This window comes from Erythrolamprus reginae, chromosome 8 (assembly GCF_031021105.1).
Source record: "Erythrolamprus reginae isolate rEryReg1 chromosome 8, rEryReg1.hap1, whole genome shotgun sequence".
NCBI classification, from domain to species: Eukaryota; Metazoa; Chordata; class Lepidosauria; order Squamata; family Dipsadidae; genus Erythrolamprus; species Erythrolamprus reginae.
Window position 1 is genome coordinate 7,156,448 of NC_091957.1, and position 23,174 is coordinate 7,179,621.

General features: G+C 43.4%; 1 protein-coding gene across 1 annotated transcript in view; it reads right to left on the minus strand.

The window, feature by feature from the left end:
• WHRN (whirlin) overlaps nucleotides 1–23,174 on the minus strand; it is a 98,357-nt gene that overhangs the window by 17,301 nt on the left and 57,882 nt on the right. Inside the window, 4 exon segments of the mRNA XM_070759600.1 lie at nucleotides 4,241–4,345; nucleotides 4,347–4,448; nucleotides 6,259–6,471; nucleotides 21,596–21,632. Coding sequence (XP_070615701.1) covers nucleotides 4,241–4,345; nucleotides 4,347–4,448; nucleotides 6,259–6,471; nucleotides 21,596–21,632 — 457 coding nt within the window.

Here is a 23,174-nt window from a genome sequence, read left to right on the forward strand (position 1 = left end):
GTCTGCTGGAAGTTTGTTCCAAGCATCTACGACTCTTTCAGTGAAATAATATTTTCTCACGTTGCTTCTGATCTTTCTGAGGTCGGTAAAATGAGAATCCAGATTTTTTTTTTGGGGGGGGGGGGGAGGCGGCAAAATGCTGACTCTTTAAACTGCTTAGAGAGGGCTGTAAATCCCTGTAAAGTGACATATAAGTCTAAGTGCTATTGCTTTTTTGCTATTCCTATTCCTACTCTTACTCCTATTCCTCCCTCCCTCCCTCCCTTCCCATGGTGGCACAGTGGTATGTAGTATCGCAGGCTAATTCTGCCCACTGCCAGCAGTTTAATCCTGACTGGCTCAAGGTTGACTCAGATTTCCATTTTTCCAAGGTCAGTAAAAGGAAGACCCAGATTGTTGATGGCAATAGACAGTGTAAACTGCTTAGAGCAGGTTGTAAAACACTGTGAAGTGGTATATAAGAAATATAATATTCCTTCTTCCTTCCTTCCTCCCTCCCTCCCACCCTCCCACCCTTTCTTCCCTACTTCAGTCCTTCTCCTTCCATCTTCCTTTCTCCTTCCTTCCTTCCTTCCATTCCTTCCCTTCCTTCCTCCCTCCCTCCCACCCTTTCTTCTCTACTTCAGTCCTTCTCCTTCCATCTTCCTTTCTCCTTCCTTCCTTCCCTCCCTCCCCTTCCCTTCCTTCCTTCCCTCCTTCCTTCCTTCCCTTCCTTCCTTCCCTTCCTTCCTTCCTTCTTCCTTCCTTCCATTCCTTCCCTTCCTTCCTCCCTCCCTCCCACCCTTTCTTCTCTACTTCAGTCCTTCTCCTTCCATCTTCCTTTCTCCTTCCTTCCTTCCTTCCTTCCTTCACTCCCTTCCTTCCTTCCCTCCTTCCTTCCTTCCCTTCCTTCCTTCCCTTCCTTCCTTCCTTCCTTCCCTCCACTGCCAGCAGTTCGATCCTGACTGGCTCAAGCCATCCTTCCAAGGTGGGTCAATGAGGACCCAGATTCTTACAGGTGGGGGCCAGGAGATAGGCTGACTCTGCAAACACAATTAGAGAGAGCCGTAAAGCACCGTGAAGAGGTATATAGGTCTAAGTGCTATTGCTATTAAAAGAACTCCCTTCACAGCTGTACAGAACTCTTCCCTGTGGCTTTGTAGGAGTTCAGGCATTCAACAGCCAGCTCCTTTCAAACAGCCTTTCTCTTCCGCAGCCTGCTAACGAGGCTTTGATGAAAGGTGTTTTTATTACCAGCAAATTGATTTCCATGGCCCTCGGGGCTGCACATTTAAAAAAGGTGATTATGCTAACTTCATTTGGCAGGGAGGGGAGAAGACAAGGTACTGGCAGAAGATCCAGGGGTCTTCTTGATTTCCTGGAAGGAGTCAATTTTCCCCTTTATAATTCCTTCCTCCCAGGGGATTTTGCCCTAGACCGCTCTCAAATGTGGCTGTTGTTGCCCCCTCTCCAAGAAAAATCTTGGAATGTAGAAAAGAAGTGGGTTAGCCAAGAGAAAAATTGTATTTGTATTTATTAGATTTGTATGCCGCCCCTCTCCGAAGACTCGGGGCGGCTAACGACAATATAAAAAGACAATGTAAACAAATCTAATATTAAAAGACAATCTAAAAAACCCCAATTTAAAGAACCACTCATACATACAAGCATACCATGTATAAATTCTATAAGCCTAGGGGGAAAGAATATCTCAGTTCCCACATGCCTGATGGCACATATAAAATTATATGTGGGATTTTATTTATTTATTCCACTTCTACGCCGCCCAATCTCGAAGGACTCAGGGTGGCTTACAATAATAATATAAATATTCATTCATTCATTCATTCATTCATTCATTCATTCGTTCATTTAATTTATTGGATTTGTATGCTGCCCCTCTCCATAGACTCGGGCCGGCTAACAACAGCGATAAAAAAACAATTGTAACAATCCAATACTAAAACAACTAAAAAACCCTTATTGTAAAACCAAACATACATACAAACATACCATGCATAAATTGTAAAGGCCTAGGGGGGAAAGAATATCTCAATTCCCCCATGCCTGATGGCAGAGGTGGGTTTTAAGGAGCTTACGAAAGGTGAGGAGGGTGGGGGCAATTCTAATCTCCGGGGGGAGTTGGTTCCAGAGGGCTGGGGCCACGACAGAGAAGGCTCTTCCCCTGGGCCCCGCCAAACAACATTGTTTAGTTGACGGGACCCGGAGAAGGCCCACTCTGTGGGACCTAACTGGTTGCTGGGATTCGTGCAGCAGAAGGCGGTCCCTGAGATAATCTGGTCCGGTGCCATGAATACATATAGATACAGAGCAATAAAAAGAAGTCGAATATAATCTAAACTATGTAAAACCCCGTATTAAAAGAAACCCAGTTAATATAAAATAGTCATGATCCCATACATATATAAGATTCATACAGTGTGGCTCTGTCAGTTATTAGTTCATAGTCCCCCACGCCTGCTGACAAAGCCAAGCCTTCGTGGCCTTACGGAAGGCCACTAGGGTGGGAGCAGTATGGACATTGGGGGGTAGTTGATTCCATAGAACTGGGGCTGCCACAAAGTAGGCCCTCCCCCATGGTCCTGCCAACCTGCATCGCTTTGTCGACAGGACCCGGAGAAGGGCAACTCTGTGTGTTCTTATTGGTCTCTGGGAGATACATGAAAAGAAGCGGTCCCAAGCCATGTAGGGCTTTATAGGTAATGACCAATGCCTTGAATTGTGCCCGGAGACTAATAGGAAGCTAGTATAGCTCGCAGAGCGTAGGTGTTATATGGGCATACCGAGGTATACCCATGACAGCTCTCCCGGCTGCATTCTGGACTATTTGCAGTCTCCGAACAATAGTCAAGGGTAGCCCCATGTAGAGCGCATTGCAATAATCAAGACGGGGGGTGATGAGGGCCTGAGTATCTGTGCACAGAGCCTCCTGGTCCAAATAGGGCCGCACCTGATAAATCAGACAAACCAGGGCAAAGGTCCCACTGGCCACAGCTGAAAAATGGTGGTCAAACAGATAACCATTTGTTTACAGAGAGTGACCATCTGAAATTACCTTTGAAAAATGTTCGGAAACTTCAGATTGTGCAGAATGCGGCCGCGAGAGCTATGGTGGGGTTACCTAGGTTCGCCCATGTATCTCCAACACTCCGTGGCTTGCATTGGCTGCTGATCAGTTTCCAGTCACAATTCAAAGTGTTGGTAATGACCTTTAAAGCCCTACATGGCATTGGACCAGAATACCTTCGGGACCGTCTTCTGCTGCACGAATCCCAGCGGCCGATGAGGTCCCACAGAGTTGGCCTTCTCCAGGTCTCGTCGACTAAACAATGTCGTCTAGCGGACCCCAGGGGAAGAGCCTTCTCTGTGGTGGCCCCGGCCCTCTGGAATCAACTCCCCCCAGAGATCAAAACTGCCCCCACCCTCCTTGTCTACTTAAGACCCACCTATATCACCAGGCATGGGGGAATTGAGACATCTCCCCCAGGCTTTTATAGTTTTATGTGTGGTATGCATGTGTTGCACGGTTTTTAAATGAGGGGTTTTTAGATGCTTTTTTAATATTAGGTTCGTTTACATTGTCACACTGTTTTATTATTGTTGTGAGCTTCCCCGAGTCTTCAGAGAGGGGCGGCATACAAAATCTAACAAATAGAGTAAAATAAATAATAAAATAAAATAAAATAAAATAAAATAAAATAAAATAAAATAAAATAAAATAAAATAAAATAAAATAAAATAAAATAAAATAAAATAAAATAAAATAAAATAAAATAAAATAAAATAAAATAAAATAAAATAAAATAAAATAAAATAAAATAAAATAAAATAAAATAAAATAAAATAAAATAAAATAAAATAAAATAAAATAAATAGAATAGAATAGAATAGAATAAAAAAATATTGTTGTTGTTGTTGTTGTTGTTGTTGTTGTTATTATTATTATTATTATTATTATTATTATTATTATTATTATTATTATTATTATTATTATTATCTTGCCCCCAACAATCTGGGTCCTCATTTTACCAACCTTAAGCCTTAATTGAGATTCGATCTGCCAAACTGCTGGCAGCCGGTGATTGACAGAAGTAGCTTGCAGTACTGCACTCTAGCCACTGCGCCACCGAGGCGCTGCACCACAAATCGAACTGTTGAAAGTTGAAAACTACCCATGTGAAGGGGACAGGGACATGATGGGCCAAAATTGGAAAGCGGAGCCTGAGACAATCATACCTACCCGAGCTGAACTAGCTGTGGTGGACGTAAAATGACTGTCGGTACACGAGGCAGAATCACTGTAGGTCGTGGTGGAGTAACAGTCTGTTCCGGTCCCAGAGGGCTGCCCGGGCCTTCATGAATTCTATTTCCCTCTTGAGGACCAAGGTGTCAAAATGGTCCAGGTCTTGTGGATATATCACCCCTCTGACCTCCGACAGGAGGGAAAACTGTGAAAACAAGAGAGGGAACGGGAGTGTTGAAACCGTGTCTGGTGGAAGGACGATGTCCAGACCTGTGGAGATATATCTACATCAAGGAAGCGAGAGGTCCTTGGTGCTCTCTGAGTTTGAGTGGGTTTTTTTTTTTCTTGCGGACATTTCTGTATTGCTGTTCACCTACAGACATTTGCCTACAAACAGAATCTTGCAGGAGACCTCACCTACAAAATGATATTGACAAAATTGAACGGGTCCAAAGATGGGCTACAAGAATGGTGGAAGGTCTTAAGCATAAAACGTATCAGGAAAGACTTCATGAACTCAATCTGTATAGTCTGGTGGACAGAAGGAAAAGGAGGGACATGATCGAAACATTTAAATAGGTTAAAGGGTTAATTAAGGTCCAGGAGGGAAGTGTTTTTAATAGGAAAGTGAACACAAGAACAAGAGGACACAATCTGAAGTTAGTTGGGGGAAAGATCAAAAGCAACATGAGAAAATATTATTTTACTGAAAGAGTTGTAGATCCTTGGAATAAACTTCCAGCAGAGGTGGTTGATAAATCCAGAGTAACTGAATTTAAACATGCCTGGGATAAACATATATCCATCCTAAGATAAAATACAGAAAATAGTATCAGGGCAGACTAGATGGATCATGAGGTCTTTTTCTCCGTCAGTCTTCTATGTTTCTATGTTTCTTGCCACACTAAGAATAAAGAGTGACACTTAAAGATACTTCTTAGCGGTTTCCAGAGTACCTCCGGAACCACCTGCTACCGCACGAATCCCAGCGACCGATAAGGTCCCACAGAGTTGGCCTTCTCCGGGTCCTGTCGACCAAACAATGTCATTTGGCGGACCCCAGGGGAAGAGCCTTCTCTGTGGCAGCCCCGGCCCTCTGGAATCAACTCCCCCCGGAGATTAGAACTGCTCCCACCCTCCTTGTCTTTCGTAAATTACTCATGACCCATCTATACCGCCAGGCATGGGGGAGTTGAGACACCTTTTCCCCAGGCTTTTTTATATTTATGTTTGGGTATGTATACGTTGTTTGCTTTTTTAAATACGATATGCTTTTATGTGCTTTTTAATATTAGATTTGTTTTCGCTGGAATATTGTTTTTATTATTGTTGTGAGCCGCCCCGAGTCTTTGGAGAGGGGCGGCATACAAATCTAATAAATTGAATTGAATTGAATTCTGTATTGCTGTTCACCTACAGACAGAATCTTGCCAGACTAAAGTCACTATCTGCATCATTATGAACTGCTAGGGAGGGACTGTCATAGCCCTTTTCCTGCCTACCAGACGTGCCAATCTCTGCTGCCCCTTTGCCCTCTGGGAAGCATCTTCCCCTTCTCTCTGTGGAATTTCATTTTTTCATTTTCATTTCATTTTATTGGATTTGTATGCCGCCCCTCTCCGTAGACTCGGGGCGGCTAACAACAGTGGTAAAAACAACATGCGACAATCCAATACTAAAGTAGCTAAAAACCCTTATTTTAAAACCAATCATACATACAAACGTACCATACATAAATTGTAGAAGCCTAGGGGGAAAGAATATCTTAATTCCCCCATGCCTGACGACAAAGGTGGCTTTTAAGAAGCTTACAAAAGGCAAGAAGGGTGGGGGCTATTCTAATCTCTGGGGGGAGTTGGTTCCAGAGGGTCGGGGCCGCCACAGAGAAGGCTCTTCCCCTGGGTCCCGCCAAACGGCATTGTTAAGTTGACGGGACCCGGAGAAGGCTTACACTGTGGGACCTAATTGGTCGCTGGGATTCGTGCGGAATCCAGACTCCATTCTACCACACTGACCTTGGCATGGGTGTTGAGCAATTCAAAGAGAGCCATGATGAGCGAATCAATCGAGATGTTCTTCTCCTTATATTCATCCAGGTAGTAGGCCATGGTGGTCCTCTCGGGTTCGTTCAGGAGGTGGCGGGCGTGTTCCTCCAGCATCACTCGGTTTTGGTTCACCAGGCTACTCAATGTTACTTGAGATCCCGCAAGACCTTTATAAAAAGATGGCTAGGAGAGGAAACACAGAGCAGCTTTGGAGAATTAATTAGGATTACCCAAACCGTAGCCTATTAATTAATGAACATTCTGCGCGAGCGGCCCTCGTAATAAATACTGACAGAGAAAGGAGGCTGGCTAATAGATGATGAAGCACCCAATTATAAGAGGAGGAAAATGGTAAATTTAAGGGATTTACAAGCACTCGTATTTCCAGAATGACATTCCAGCCAAGCAATATATTGCAGGAATAACATTATTGTAGGCATTAAGCAAGAGGAGGATTTATTTAGACTAAAATATCAGCTTCTTGGTTTACTGCACAGGAATGTGAGTGGTTTTCTTAAACATTGTTTGGGCCACACACATATCCCTGTCCATTTAGCCTTCTGCCTCATACCTTGAAATGGTCAATAAGAGCCCACAGGGCTGGCCTTTTGTGGGTTCCATCCGCCAAGCAATGTCGGTTGGCGGGGCCTTCTCTGTGGTGGCACCAACCCTGTGGAACCAACTGCCTCCAGAGACCTGTACTATCCCCACCCTACGTTCTTCCGGAAAGCTGTTAAAATCTAGCTTTTCCGGCAGGCCTGGGACTGGGAATGATTTAATGTATGCATCGCTTTTTGGGTTATTTATATATTTTTAATAATAATAATAATAATAATAATAATAATAATAATAATAATAATAATAATAATTATTATTATTATTATTATTATTATTATTATCATCATTATCATTATTATTATTATTTATTAGATTTGTATGCCGCCCCTCTCCAAAGACTAATGCTATTGCTATTTTATCGTTGTTGGGGGCAGTGAGAATCTCTGGGGAGAGCTGATTCCAGAGGGCTGGGGCTCCCACAGAGAAGGCTCTTCCCTTAGTCCCACCAGCTGACATTTATACTATTTTATTGTTGTTGTATTCTATACTGTTTTTTATTTGTTGAGATTATTGTGAGCTGCCCAGAGTCCTCTCGAGTTGAGAAGCATATAAATATCACAAAATAAATAACTAAATAAATAAATATTATTTTTGTGTTTGTTTAAGTAGATCTCTTTCATAATTGTCGCCTTTTAATTAGAGAGTCCTTGACTCCTCTTTTCACAACAAAATACCTTACTCCGCCAGACTTTAAATTCTTGGTTTAGACAACTTACAACTCCGTCGTCTCTGTTCCGACTTAATTATAGTTCATAAAAATCATATACCAAAATGTCCTACCTGTTAACGACTACTTCACCTTCAACTGCAACAACACATGAGCACGAAATCGATTTAAACTAAATGTCAACTGCTCCAAACTTGACTGCAAAAAATACGACTTCAGCAACAGAGTAATCAACGCCAGGAATGCACTACCTGACTCTGTGGTTTCTACTCCTAACCCCAAAACCTTTAACCTTAGACTATCTACAGTTGACCTCTCCCCCTTTCTAAGAGGTCTGTATGGGGCGTGCATAAGCGCACCACTGTGCCTACTGTCCCTGTCCTATTGTCTTCTTTTGTTACTTTTTATCATGACTTATCTAATGTTTTATTTGTACAAATTACCACCCTATAATTGTTTGACAAAATAAATAAATAAAAATAAATAATAAATGTTGTGGATTCCACTTGAAATCTGCTGTAGGCAAAAAAAAAAACCAAAGTGCCTTGGGCTCTTCAAAGGAAGAGGTTTAGTATTCTGTGTGTAAGTGAAGAGCAGGCAATTAAGCCTGTCACCAGCTTAGAATCATGTCCAACCCTTGCTGAATTCCGCTGACCCTTATTTGTCACCAATTTAGTGTTGAACCTTTGTTGACCTGATTCCTGGGTATAGATTATTTATTTATTATTAGAGTTGAAAGGGACCTTACAGGTCATCAAGTTCAACCCCCTGCCTGAGCAAGGAATCCTACATCACCCCAGCCAAATGGCAGTCCCCCCTAGCCCTTCTTTTTACTAGACTATCCATGCCCAGTTCCAGCAATGTGTTCCAGCTTGAATGGATCGTCTATGCTCACAACCTTACGAAGACTCCTGATTCTTTAAAGCAATTAACAAATTTGACAGAGTTGGAAGGGACCTTGTACATCATCCAGCCCAAGCCCAGCCATTTTTGACAGATGGCAATCAGTCTCTTGTTGAAGGCTTCCACAACTTCCAGAGGCAACTTCTGTTCCACTGGTTGATTGTTCTCACATAAAATTTCTCTTTACTTCCAGGTAGAATCTCTTGTTCAGTTTCCATCCGTTATTCCTTGTCTGATCTTCACTGTTCTGTCTGGGTCACTCCGGAAGCCAATACCAACCCAAAAAGAGAAGCCAGACACACCGGTAAAAGGCAAAGGCAGTTTATAAAATTCAAGAAAAAACACAGGTAACAGAAAATGTCCTTACAAACAGGAAAACGCTGTATCTTCAAATATATCCATGAAGGCAAAAGTCTATGCAGCAATACAGGATTCTTGCTGCCAAGACGAGGCTGTAGATAGCAGACCTACACCTCCCACGGGTCTTCCAAACTGCTGAGCCACAAGCCAGGAACAGAGACATCGAGAACAAAGCAGGACACCGTAACTCCAACTGATAACACTCCACATGGCTTCAAGGGCTTGCCTGCCTTTTAAACCCTGCTAAGGAGGACCACACCCAAGCCCAGCTGTTCCTAATTCAGTGCTGATAATACTTCTTTAATTGCTCCTTTCTTTGATCTGAACATCTCTGTCGCATGTCAATGACGGCTTGTGCTTCATCACCTAATGACTCCAAGCTACTGGCTGGGGAGAGCCCCCCCGGGGGGCTCTCATGCTGTTCTCCTTCGTCCCATTCCTGACTTTCCTCTCCCCCATCCGACTGTTCAGCCCCCTCCTCTTCGCTGTTATCCTCCTCTGGGCATGGAGCCAGCAGAGACACAGCCGGTCCCTGAGCAGCCTCAGGCTGAACCACAACATTCAGGTGCTTTATTCCTCTAGAAATCAAAATATAAGCCGCCTCGAGTCTGCGGAGAGGGGCGGCATACAAATCCAATAAATAAATAAATAAGATTAAACCGAAATTCCAAATCGGGCTTCAGTCCATAGAAAGAGGGAGCGGAAATGCAGCAGTTTTCCAGATGTTCCTAGATGGGCCATGTCTCTCCTCCCCAGGCCAAGCTACCTGGGGCTATTGGGAACGTGTTCAAGAAACACCTGGTGATCTAATATGTATTCAGGAGAATACCAGGTTATTATTCTTTCTTCCTTGCATTTCAGTTGCATTTCAAATGCTCTGCCATCTCATTACCTGCTAAAGCTTATCAATGCTGATGGGAACACATTTAGCTTTAACCTTGACACCTAGGCATTCTTCCTTTCCAGTAATTTCTCGAGCGGGGAGAAACCTGGATTTGAAAAAAAGGGACGGTGGGTGTTTGATGACCCCGAATTGCATCGGAACGGTGCCTGCTGAGAGAAGCCCGTTTGCGCTGGAAGCATTGATTGGAAGGTATAGTCCTTATTTTAAAAATAATCAGGGCTCTGCGGAAGGCAAAACTCCTCCCTGCCTGCAGCTTTTTAGCCTGCGGGATAATCAGAGGAGTGAGGCGCTAATGCAACTTTGGGCTTCAGGAGGAATCTTGGCTTCTAGGATGACTCTGGAAGGCTCTAATGGTGGTGGATTGGCCGTATGAGAACGTAAGAGGGGCTTGCTGGGTCTGTCCGTGGTTACGTTCACTCAGCGCTTGGTTTCCAAAGTGACCAAGGGAGGGCCATGGGATGCTTGTAAATAGAAGATAGAGAGCTGCACCACCACCACCTCCTCCTCCTCCTCTATTCTTCATTCTCCTTCTCTTCCTTTTCTTCTATTCTTCTATTCTTCACCCTTGAAAATGTCCAAAGATACTTCACCAGAAGAGCCCTTCACTCCTCCACTCTAAAGAGAATACCCTACGAGACTAGACTTTCAATCCTGGGCCTAGAAAGCTTAGAACTAAGACGCCTTAAACAAGATCTAAGTATTTCCCACAAGATCATATGCTGCAACGTCCTGCCTGTCGGCAACTACTTCAGCTTCAACCGCAACAACACAAGAGCACACAACAGATTTAAACTTAATATTAACCGCTCCAAACTTGACTGTAAAAAATATGACTTCGGTAACCGAGTTGTCGAAGCGTGGAACTCATTACCGGACTCCATAGTGTCATCCCCAAACCCCCAACACTTTACCCTTAGATTATCCACGGTTGACCTATCCAGATTCCTAAGAGGTCAGTAAGGGGTGAGTACAAGTGCACTAGAGTGCCTTCCATCCCCTGTCCTATTGCTCTCCTATATCTCCTCTACCTTTCTTCTATTCCTATAGCTCTTCTTCTATTCTTTCATTGATATGTTCGTTGATATGTTCCTATATCTTTTCTTCTATTTTTTCTTAGATATATTTTACTATGAGTATATCCTCTATAACCTTCATCATGTATTTTACTATGTGTAAACCCACGAAAACCCTCATTGTGTATTGGACAAAATCAATAAATAAAAAATAAAAAAATATTTTTTTTTAAGACCTTGCGAGAGGTCCTCGAAGATGCCTTCCAGGGCACATACTGGTCATGGCAGAGTCGCTGGAAAAAATGTGTAGAGGCCCAAGGACAGTACTTTGAAGAATTTTCAGTGTTTGCGCAAATCTGTTCAGTAAATTACTTAAAAAATAATAATTGCATTACTTTTGGAACGCACCATGTATACTGGAAGCAGCACTCTTTTTCCCCCAACACCGAGAGGTGCACGCTCAGTCTCTTCTCCAGCCCTCTGATCTCTCTCTCTCTCGCTCGCTGTTGGGCATGCACAAAGCAACCCGTAGCCTGGAGTTTATTCGCTCTGGACTGCCCAGAGCAAATAAAGCGTTTCTTTTCTCTGGTCGCTGGAAGGCTCGACTACTGTAACACTCTCTACATGGGGCTACCTTTGAAAAATGTTCGGAAACTTCAGATCGTGCAGAATGCAGCTGTGAGAGCAATCATGGGCTTTCCCAAATATGCCCATGTTACACCAACATTCCGCAGTCTGCATTGGTTGCCGATCAGTTTCCGGTCACAATTCAAAGTGTTGGTTATGACCTGTAAATCCCTTCATGGCACCAGACCCGGGTATCTACGAGACCGCCTTCTGCCGCACGAATCCCAGTGACCAGTTAGGTCCCACAGAGTGGGTCTTCTCCAGGTCCCATCAACTAAACAATGCCGCTTGGCAGGACCCAGGGGAAGAGCCTTCTCTGTGGCGGCCCCGACCCTCTGGAACCAACTCCCTACAGAGATTAGAATTGCCCCCACCCTCCTTGCCTTTCGTAAGCTACTTAAAACCCACCTCTGCCGCCAGGCATGGGGGAATTGAGATTCCCTTTACCCCTAGGCCTTTACAATTTTAGGCATGGTATGTCTGTATGTATGTTTGGTTTTTTATATTAATGGGTTTTTAATCGTTTTTAGTATTGGATTATTATTGTACGCTGTTTTATGATTGCTGTTAGCCGCCCTGAGTCTTCGGAGAGGGGCGGCATATAAATCCAATGAATGAATGAATGAATGAATGAATGAATGAATGAATGAATGAATGAATGAATGAATGAAACACTTTATTTTCTCTGGGCATTCCTGAGAAAGAAAAATCGGGACTTTCTGAAAACCCTGTGGGACGCGGGACAAATTATTAAAAATCGGGACTGCCCCACCAAAAGCGGGACGTCTGGTCACCTTAAATTAAACTGCCCTTTGAAGAGTTTCAGTGCACATACCGCCGAGGGCAAAAGCACAAATTGGTTCTGAACTTGGACCAACTGAATTTCTGCCGTTTTGCTTCTTGAGGGCTTTTTCCTGAATTGGCTTGCTCTCTTATTCCTAGTTTGGAGAGCCCTTGAAATCCTGAAGGACTCTTAGGGGGAAGAAGCTTCAACCTGGAGTCTCCTTGAGTACTGAGTAATAACTGGCTTTCAGGAGTCAGAACAGGGATCTTTCTTAACAGCGTAATTGCAACTGATCTGTTGTTTGCCTCTAGACGAGCTACATCTACAGAGATGGGATGTTCACTTGCAGTAGCGTACAAGCCGCCCCGAATGCTACAAATCTTGGAGCTCTGTTGAACCATCTTCTAATGGCCCCACTCTCTGTGCCCAGCGACTAACCGTGCTTCTGTCGACTGCAGATTCTCTATAAACTGTGCACAAACCTTTGTGAATGTTCCCAACACTTTCTTTCCCTGCAGTGAGAAATTCAATGAGGACACCTCCAAAAGAGAATATGAGAATATCTCCGGGACTGCCTTCTGCCGCACGAATCCCAGCGACCAGTTAGGTCCCACAGAGTTCGCCTTCTCTGGGTCCCGTTGACTAAACAATGTCATTTGGCAGGACCCAGGAGAAGAGCCTTCTCTGTGGCAGCCCCGACCCTCTGGAACCAGCTCCACCCAGATATCAGAGTTGCCCCCACCCTCCTTGCCTTTCGTAAGCTCTTTAAAACCCACCTCTGTCGTCAGGCATGGGGGAATTGAAATTTTTCCCCTTCCCCCTAGGCTTATATAATTTATACATGGTATGCTTGTTTGTATGATTGGTCTCTTAAATTGGGGTTTTTTAGATTACTTTTTTATATTAGATTTGTTACATTGCTTTCTTTATTGTTGTTAGCTGCCCCGAGTCTTTGGAGAGGGGCAGCATACAAATCTAATAAATAAATAAATAAACAAATAAACAAACAAACAAATAAATAAATAAAAAACACGCTGCTTGTAACGTACATCACTTATAGACACCATTTTGAAACACTGCTGCAGCTACGCTATCTGTCCGAAGAAACGCAAAATTTACACACACGCTCCTGACAATTCATACAATGTATATCTAAAGTTTTGCATTCGTACCATTACTGTAGGATGAGAAAAAAATGGGGTGCATTCCTTTCTGGGCGACCCTTGTATAACAATTCTTTGTGCCTGACAGATCTTGGTACAATTCTATTTTTAACCCTGAAAATAAGCCCTCCCACAAAAATAAATCCTTCCCCCCAAATAAAAATAAGCCCTCACCTAAAAAATACAATTTCTTCTGGTTAGGATTAGGGAGATAGCGCTGGAAATCAGGTAAGATGGCAAAAGGTTCATTGAAGTCTTCAATATTTTCATTGAAGACTTCCCCCAAAATAAGACCAAATGCTTATTTTGGGGTTCAAAAAATATAACACTGGCTCTTATTTTTGGAGAAACACAGGTAACAGGTTCCCCTGGTGCACCAGTTGTGTCCCTATTTGGACGGGGACTCACTGCTCACAGTCACTCATGCCCTCATCACCTCGAGGCTCGACTACTGTAACGCTCTCTATGTGGGGCTACCTTTGAAAACTGTTCGGAAACTTCAGATCGTGCAGAATGCAGCTGCAAGAGCTATCATGGGCCTTCCTAAATATGCTCATGTTACACCAACACTCCGCAGTCTGCATTGGTTGCCGATCGGTTTCCGGTCACAATTCAAAGTGTTGGTTATGACCTATAAAGCCCTTCATGGCACCGGACCAGAATATCTCCGGGACCGCCTTCTGCCGCACGAATCCCAGCGACCGGTTACGTCCCACAGAATTGGCCTTCTCCGGGTCCCATCGACTAAACAATGTCGTTTGGTGGGACCCAGGGGAAGAGCCTTCTCTGTGGCTGCCCCGACCCTCTGGAACCAACTCCCCCCAGATATCAGAGTTGCCCCCACCCTCCTTGCCTTTCGTAAGCTCCTTAAACGCACTTCTGTCGTCAGGCATGGGGGAATTGAGATATTCCCTTCCCCATGGCTTATAAAATTTATGCATGGTATGTCTGTATGTATGATTGGTTTCTTAAATTGGGGTTTTTTACATTACTTTTAATATTAGATTTGTTCATATTGTCTTTTTACTGTTGTTAGCCGCCCCGAGTCTAGAAACATAGAAACATAGAAGTCTGACGGCAGAAAAAGACCTCATGGTCCATCTAGTCTGCCCTTATACTATTTCCTGTATTGTGCCATAAACACATTTCTTTTGTTCATTGCTAGGGTTGGATTTATAGCGCGTGGTTTCTGTCCTATCTTGTCTGTTTTTTTAAAAAAAGAACTTCTAATTTAATAGGAGTGCATTCACTGGATTGAATGACTTCAATCCATCTATTTCACCGTATCATTTGCCAAGGTAAAGATTGCAGTTGGACAACCTGCTAGCTTGGTTGGCATGCTGTGAAAATCCACCGGGTTCGATCAGTTTATGATTCAATGGTTATAGAGCAGTGATGGGTGCCACAGGTGGCATAGAAACATAGAAACATAGAAGACTGACAGCAGAAAAAGACCTCATGGTCCATCTAGTCTGCCCTTATACAATTTTCTGTATTTTATCTTAGGATGGATATATGTTTATCCCAGGCATGTTTAAATTCAGTTACTGTGGATTTATCTACCACGTCCGCTGGAAGTTTGTTCCAAGGATCTACTACTCTTTCAGTAAAATAATATTTTCTCATGTTGCTTTTAATCTTTCCCCCAGCTAACTTCAGATTGTGTCCCCTTGTTCTTGTGTTCACTTTCCTATTAAAAACACTTCCCTCCTGGACCTTATTTAACCCTTTAATATATTTAAATGTTTTGATCATGTCCCCCCTTTCCCTTCTGTCCTCCAGACTATACAGATTGAGTTCATTAAGTCTTTCCTGATACGTTTTATGCTTAAGACCTTCCACCATTCTTGTAGCCCGTCTTTGGACCCATTCAATTTTGTCAATATCTTTTTGTAGGTGAGGTCTCCAGAACTGAACACAGTATTCCAAATGTGGTCTCACCAGCATTCTATATAGCGGGATCATAATCTCCCTCTTCCTGCTTGTTATACCCCTAGCTGTGCAGCCAAGCATCCTACGGAGAGGGGCGGCATACAAATCTAATAAATAAATAAATAAATAATAAACATCCTCAGGCCTGGTAGAGAGGAGACCTCACCATTCAACACAGAGCCGGAAATATTCTCTTCTATCCAGTCCATAGCTGTTACTGTGTTTTATTACTCCCTCCCCCACCTTCCCGAAAATTCAAATTGCTGAGCGTGCAACTTTTTGCTCTGCAGGAAATGAAGGCTAACAAGCTCCAAGGGAGCACCACAGATAGACTCTCGTAAATCTCTGGATCTGCAAAAGCCACCTCTACCCCATTAGCCGGCGTCCGATTTAAAAAGGTGAGCAGACGGCGAGTTTTGCTGCTTTAAGAAGTAGAAGCTCTGCGAAACCCTCAGCGGAGGAACAGTGGCACTTTTGAAGTTTGAATCGGTCCGTGGAGAGAGTTCCCAATGAGGACAAATTTATGAGTGACAGCCTCGCCAATGCTCGTCTCCTTTTATTTCCTTGTCGGTTAAATATAAATCCGACGCAAAAATAGTTTGTCGCGAAAGCAACTGCCTGCAAAGGCCCCTGGACTGGGGTTGAAAGCCAAAAGTAGGAAGCATCCCATATTTGGGTAAACCAGGTTGCCCTGATAGACCAGTTTCACCGATGGAGGGAAAACACTTAAATCTCTCACCTGGCATAGCTCACAAAGTGAAGGGAGCCCATGGCTTTGAGCAGCGGTCCCCAAACTACGGCCCGGGGGCCACATGCGGCCCACTGAGGCCATTTATCCGGCCCGCCGGTGAGTGACAAGAGCACAGGGAAAAGAGAGAGAGAAAGAAAGAAAAGGGAAAGAGAGGGGGGGAAGGAGAAGTGGAGAGGAAGGAAGGAAGAAAGGAAGGAAGGAGAAATGGAGGGAACAAGGAAGAAAGGAAGGAAGGAAGGAAGAAAGGAATGGAGGGACAGAGGAAGGAAGACTGTTTGGGGTGTGTGTAATTTTTTTAATTTTTTCTCTCAACATACATTCAAACAACACAGTGTACCATCTAATTTTCCATGAATAAAATGCAGTATTTTGTTAGTAACTAATATCAACCATCAAAAAAGTTGCAAAAGTTTTTTTTTCTAATTTTGTCATCCAGTTACATTCATTTTCTTTTAATTAAATTTCCTCCTTAATGTTCCTTCAAAAAGTGCAACACCAATTATATTTCTAACTTATTAACCATTATGCCAAAGTGCTTCCTTCTTTCTTTATACATTTTTCATAAGCCAAGAAAACCTTGTATAGCCAATCAGATGTCAACAAAAGAAAATTAAAAACAAAACATAAACATATATGAATTTCAGACCTTCTCCCCCCTCTAAATAGTATGTTCCCATTTTGTTTTTTACTTTAAAACAAGGTTTGTGCAGTGTGCATAGGAATTTGTTCATAGTTTTTTTTTATAGTCCAGCCCTCCAACAGTCCGAGGGCAGTGAACTGGCCCCTTGTGTAAAAAGTTTGGGGACCCCTGGCTTACAGGTTAAAATATCTACCTAATATGCAAAAGTAGCCCAGATTCGAATCCCAGAAAGGGTATGGCTAGCTGACAAGAGGTAAACAGCTTGAAATTGATCTATTGATTGGTGGTTGGCGGGGCCTAGGGGAAGAGCCTTCTCTGTGGGGGCCCCGGCCCTCTAGAATCAACTCCCCCCGGAGATTCTTACTGCCCCCACCCTCCTTCCAGGCTTGGGGCTGATTCTTGTCCCTTGGCCGATGAATGTGCTGAGAGAAAGTTGATTGAATGGGAATGACTGTTTTTTATGGCTTTGGTTTTTTTAAATTTATTTTATATTTAATTAATTGGCTCTGAAATGTTACACATTATTTTATTATATGCTGTAAGCGGCCCCGAGTCCTCGGAAAGGGGTGGCATAAAAGTCCAATAAAATAAAATAAAAAAATATATAAAATAAAATAAAATAAAATAAAATAAAATAAATTGAAATGAAATGAAATGAAATGAAATAAAATAAAATAATAAATAAAATAAAAAAATAGCATTTTTTTACTGTTGGTTCAGGTGAACTGGTCAGAACCGGTAGCATTTCACTCCTGGTTCTATCCTTTATTTAAAATAAAAAGTAAAAAAGGTTTTTATTTTTATTACCGTACAGACGTTTTCACCTCATTTCTCATTTCTTTTACAAGATTGTTATATTCTATATTTATCTTATTGCTTTTAGTTCAAGGTTGTCTTTTTGCTAACCTCCCTTTGCATCTCATATAGCCCTTCCTTCTTCCTTCTTTCTTCCCTCCCCTTTTCTCTTTCTAAACCTACTTCCCCTCCCTCTCTCCTTCTCCTCTTCCCTACTTCTCCTCCTACCTCTCCTTACTCTCTTCTCCTCTCTTCTCTTTCATCCTTCTCTCTTCCTTTCCCCTTTCTCTTTCTAAACCTACTTCCCCTCCCTCTCTCCTTCTCCTCTTCCCTACTTCTCCTCCTACCTCTCCTTACTCTCTTCTCTTCTCTTTCCTCCTCCTCTTCCTTTCTTCCTTTCCATTTTCTCTTTCTAAACCTACTTCCCCTCCCTCTCTCCTCCTCTTCCATTCTTCCCCTCCTACCTCTCCTTTCTTCTCCTCTCTTCTCTTTACTCCTCCTCCTCTTCCTTTCTTCCCTTCCCTTTTCTCTTTCTAAACCTACTTCCCCTCCCTCTCTCCTTCTCCTCTTCCCTACTTCCCCTCCTGCCTTCTATCCTTACTTGTTTCTCTCCTCTTCTCTTTCTTTTGTAATAAACTTTGCTTCTTTTGTTTCTTTTACCACTTCTTCCTCTAGTTCAACTTGTAACAAATAATTATACAGTTCCTTAATCAATTTTTCACCACTTCCTGTCAATATCTCATCTGATTCCAAACTTCCCATCATAAATCTTTCTTGTTTTTTAAATCTTTTTCATATCTTGATTGTATTAGCAAATGTGTGAACCAGTCTGTTTTAATTCCCTGTTTCTCTAGCTCTTATTTTGTTTTCAATTCATTTGTCTGTCAAAGTATCCTTAGATCTCACAACATTTCTTACGTTAATGATATTTGGATGTACAAGCGCTTCCATTGTTGAAAGCCACATTGGTATTTCTCCTATAATGCTTTCCCCACACTGTTAATAGACTATTTCACAAAGAGTGCTTCTGAAAATATGAATGCATTTTGTTCTTCCCATGCCATAAAAAAAACATGCCAACCTATTTGCAAATCATGACCTTCCACAGTTAACAATCTTATATTTCTCAGTAGAATCCATTCTTTCAACCATGTCAACGCTGCTGCTTGATAGTACATTTTCCTAGTTAGGTACACCAAAAACCCCTCTCAATCTTACTCCCTGTAAAAGTTTCATTTTAATTCTCGCTTGCCTCCCTTGCCGAATGGATTTCCTACCCCAGCCTGGTTCTATCCATCACTAGCGATCCGGGAGAAAAAGAAGCAGAAATACAAATCAAGTTAGTTTACCACTCTGCTTAAAAGAGCAAGAGACCCACTTAGCCTCCTTAGCTTAGGGATCATAACTGTTGTGCAATATGCATGTGAGATTATAGCAATAGCATTTAGCAATAGTATTTAGACATATACCGCTTCACAGTGCTTTACAGCCCTCTCTAAGTGGTTTACAGAGTCTGCATATATTGCCCCCAACAATCAGATTCCTCATTTTACCCACCTCGGAAGGATGGAAGGCTGAGTCAACCTTGAGCCTGGTGAGATTCGATCTGCCAAACTGTTGGCAGCCAAGGTCAGCAAAAGTAGCCTACAGTAGAGCACACTAACCACTGCACCACTGTGGCTCTTGATAAGCAGCAGTGTCCTTCTCCCACTGTTCTACTTTAAGCTAATGTTGGAGAAGAGATGGGCTCTCGGATAAACCAGCAGCCTGGGTCTAGTTGAGGCATGAAGAGAGAAAAACAACCACAACAACCACAGCAACCACCACCACAACAAAAAGCAATTAAGGAACGTCTTCCGATTGGCAGACCTGAAAGGCCATGGCTCAGAGATGATAAATCCTATCTGCTCTTCTCCAGGAGATCCGAGGCTCAAAACTAATTCATTGCCAGGTAGGATCGGGGACAGGAAGGGGAAAAAAAAATCTTGCCAATAAATAAAAATGCTGCCATGCCAACCAAATTAGACCTTGCGAGGCTTAGAGGAACGAAAGACACGACTCAACGGCTGTTTTCTCCGTTCCCCATTCTAACTTGGAGAATTTGTGAGAATTCCGGATGAGTAACAGTGTCCATGAAGGACCCCGTATCCAGCACGAATCAGAAAGAGGGGTGTGAAAATATCTATAGACCCTCTCGCATCCTTCCCATAAACTGTTTCAACTTCAAAATGATGCTATAGGGCAGTGATGGCGAACATATTTTCCCGCGGATGCCAAAAGAGTTTACATGTCCGCTATCGTGCAGGTGGAAGTGCCCATATCCATACTTCAATGCCTCGGGAGGGCAAAATCAGCTTCTCCTGCTCCCTGGAGGCCCTCTGGAGGCTGAAAACAGCCTGTTTCCCAACTTCAGATGGGTCCAGTAGGCTCATGTTTTATTTATGCATTGGCTGCCGATCAGTTTCCGGTCACAATTCAAAGTGTTGGTCATGACCTTTAAAGCCCTACATGGCAATGGACCAGATTACCTCCGGAACCGCCTGCTACCGCACGAATCCCAGCGACTGATAAGGTCCCACAGAGTTGCCCTTCTCCGGGTCCCGTCGACTAAACAATGTCGTTGGGCGGGCCCCAGGGGAAGAGCCTTTTCTGTGGCGGCCCCGGCCCTCTGGAACCAACTCCCCCGGAGATTAGAACTGCCCCCACCCTTCCTGTCTTTCATAAACTACTCAAGACTCATTTATACCGCCAGGCATGGGGAAGTTGAGATAGCTCTTCCCCCTAGGCCATTACAAGTTATGCATGGTATGTTTGGTTTTATAATAGGGGTTTTTAGTTGTTTTTTACTATTGGATTGTACATGTTGTGTTTATTATTGTTGTTAGCCGCCCCGAGTCTACAGAGAGGGGCGGCATACAAATCAAATAAATTATTATTATTATTATTATTATTATTATTATTATTATTATTTATTTTATTTATTTTATTGGATTTGTTTGCAGCCCCTCTCTGAGGATTCACAGCAAAAACAGAACAATAATATGAATCCAATTAATAATACATTAAAACAACCATTAAATTCAATTAAAAGAAAACCTATCAAACCAATCATTCAACAATCATACCGAAAACATTCATTGGTCGGGGGAAGATCTAAAAGCCCCCAAGTCTGGCGGCAAAGATGAGTTTTTAAACTCTTTCAGAAGGTGAGGAGGGTGGGGGCAGTGCGAATCTCGGGGGGGAGCTGATTCCAGAGGGCCGAGGCTCCCACAGAGAACTCTCTTCCCTTACGTCCCACCAGCCGACATTGTTTGGTCGATGGGATGCTAAGGAGACCAACTCTGTGGAACCTCACCGGTCACTGGGATTCGTGCGGCAGAAGGTGGTCTTGGAGATAGTCTGGTCAATAGTCTGTTTTTGCCCTCCCCAGGCTCCAAAGTCTTCCCTGGAATCGAAGGAAGGTCAAAACAACCTCCCCAATCCCCCAGGAGGCTCTCTGGAAGCCAAAAGTAGGCTTTCAGTCCTTCACTCCTCTTCTTTCAGTCCTTCACTCCTCTTCTCACAACAAAATACCTTAGTCCGCCAGACTTGAAATTCTTAGTTTAGACAACTTACAACTCCTTCGTCTCCATTCCGACTTAATTATAGTTCATAAAATCATATACCAAAATGTCCTACCTGTTAACGACTACTTCACCTTCAACCGCAACAACACACGAGCACAAAATCGATTTAAACTAAATGTCAACCGCTCCAAACTTGACTGCAAAAAATACGACTTCAGCAACAGAGTAATCTGATTCTGTGGTTTCTACTCCTAACCCCAAAACCTTTAGCCTTAGACTATCTACAATTGACCTCTCCCCCTTTCTAAGAGGTCTGTAAGGGGCGTGCATAAGCGCACCACTGTGCCTACCGTCCCTGTCCTATTGTCTTCTTTTGTTACTTTTTATCATGACTTATCTAATGTTTTATTTGTACAAATTACCACCCTATAATTGTTTGACAAAATAAATAAATAACATAAATAAAAATAAAAATAAATGTGGCAGTAAATGGTCCCGCAAACAGGTGAGAATAATGATGGCAATAGTAGCTTTCTAGACAGTTTGAAGAGAATAAGACAATAGTTTCACAATGTCCAATTTACCTTGGGTGTCTTCTCCCCCACGGGATCGTCAGAGGCCCTGCAATGAAAGACAGCTGTTATCCCCCAAAAAGAAGGTTGGGGATGAAGATAAAACAGAGATCTTAGCCATTGGGTGATGGCTGCAGAATAACGGGAGGGTCCTTGGAAGTCTTCTAGTTCAACTCCCTGCTCCAGTATGGGACCCTATACCAGTGATGGTGAACCTTTTTTCCCTTGGGTGCTGAAAGAGCATACAGGTGTGCTATCATGCATGCGTGAGTGTTCAATGCCTGGATTGATTCATTGCCTGGAGAGCACGAAATAATTCAATGCCTGGAGAGCGCGAAAATGCCTTCCCCCACCCCTTGGAGGCCCTCTGAAGGCCGGAAACTGACTGTTTCCCAACTTCTGGTGGACTCAATAGGTTCGTGTTTCGCCCTTCACAGCCTCCAAAGGATTCCCTGGAGCCGAAGGAAGGTAAAAATGTCCTCCCCTATTCCCCCAGAGGCTCCCTGGAAGCCAAAAACGGCCTCCCAGAGCCTCTGTCTGAGCCAAAAATCAGCTGGCTGGGACACATTGGGCCTGAGGTAGGGCAACGGCTTGCATGCCAGCAGATATGGCTCTGCGTGCCACCTGTGACACCCATGCCATAGGTTCGCCATCACTGCCCTATACCCTATTCAGACAAATGGCTGGATGTTGAACGTTGACAAGTGTTGAAGATCAGATGCGCATCAGAGATTAACAGAGTTGGAAGGGACCTTATAGGTCATTTAGTCCAACCCTTTGCCACCGCCCGAGCAGGGGACCCTACACCATTCCTGATAAAGAGAAGTCCAGTCTTTTCTTGAAAGCCTTCAGGGATGAAACTGACACAACCTCTGAAGGCAACTTGTATTCCATTGGTGGATTGTTCCCCTTGTCAGAAAAGTCCTCCTTATTTCCACATTGAATCTCTCCTTGATCAGTTTCAATACATTATTCAATACAGACAGAAAGATGAACGGCTACACAGACAGACAGATGGATGGATTGGCAGACATATGGATGGATGGACAGACAGACAGACAGAGAGATGGATGGACAGATGGATGAATGGAAGGACAGATGACAGATGGATGGATGGACAGATGGATGGACAGATGGACTGACAGATGGATGGTTGGACAGATAGATGGATGGATGGACAGATGCATGGACAGATGCACAGATAGATGGATGGATGGATGGACAGACAGACTGACAGACGGACATACAAATGGATGCATAGAGGGGCGAATGGATAATGAGAGGGCTAGACAGACAGACTGATGGATGGACGAACAGATATTCAGATGGGTAGATGGACAAACAGACTGACAGACGGACAGATAGGTGGATGCATGGATGGACAGATGGACAATCGGACGGTTAGACAGGCAGGTGGACAGACAGACAGATGGCTAGACAGACAATTTGGAGTCCTTAATCCTTCGTCCATAGATTGGCCTTCCTTGGTTACCAGGACGTTGTTACTCCAGTGTTTCTAAATCTTGGGAACTTAAAGACGAGTGGATTTTAACACCCAGAATTCCCTAGTTAGCTGTGCTGGCTGCGGAAT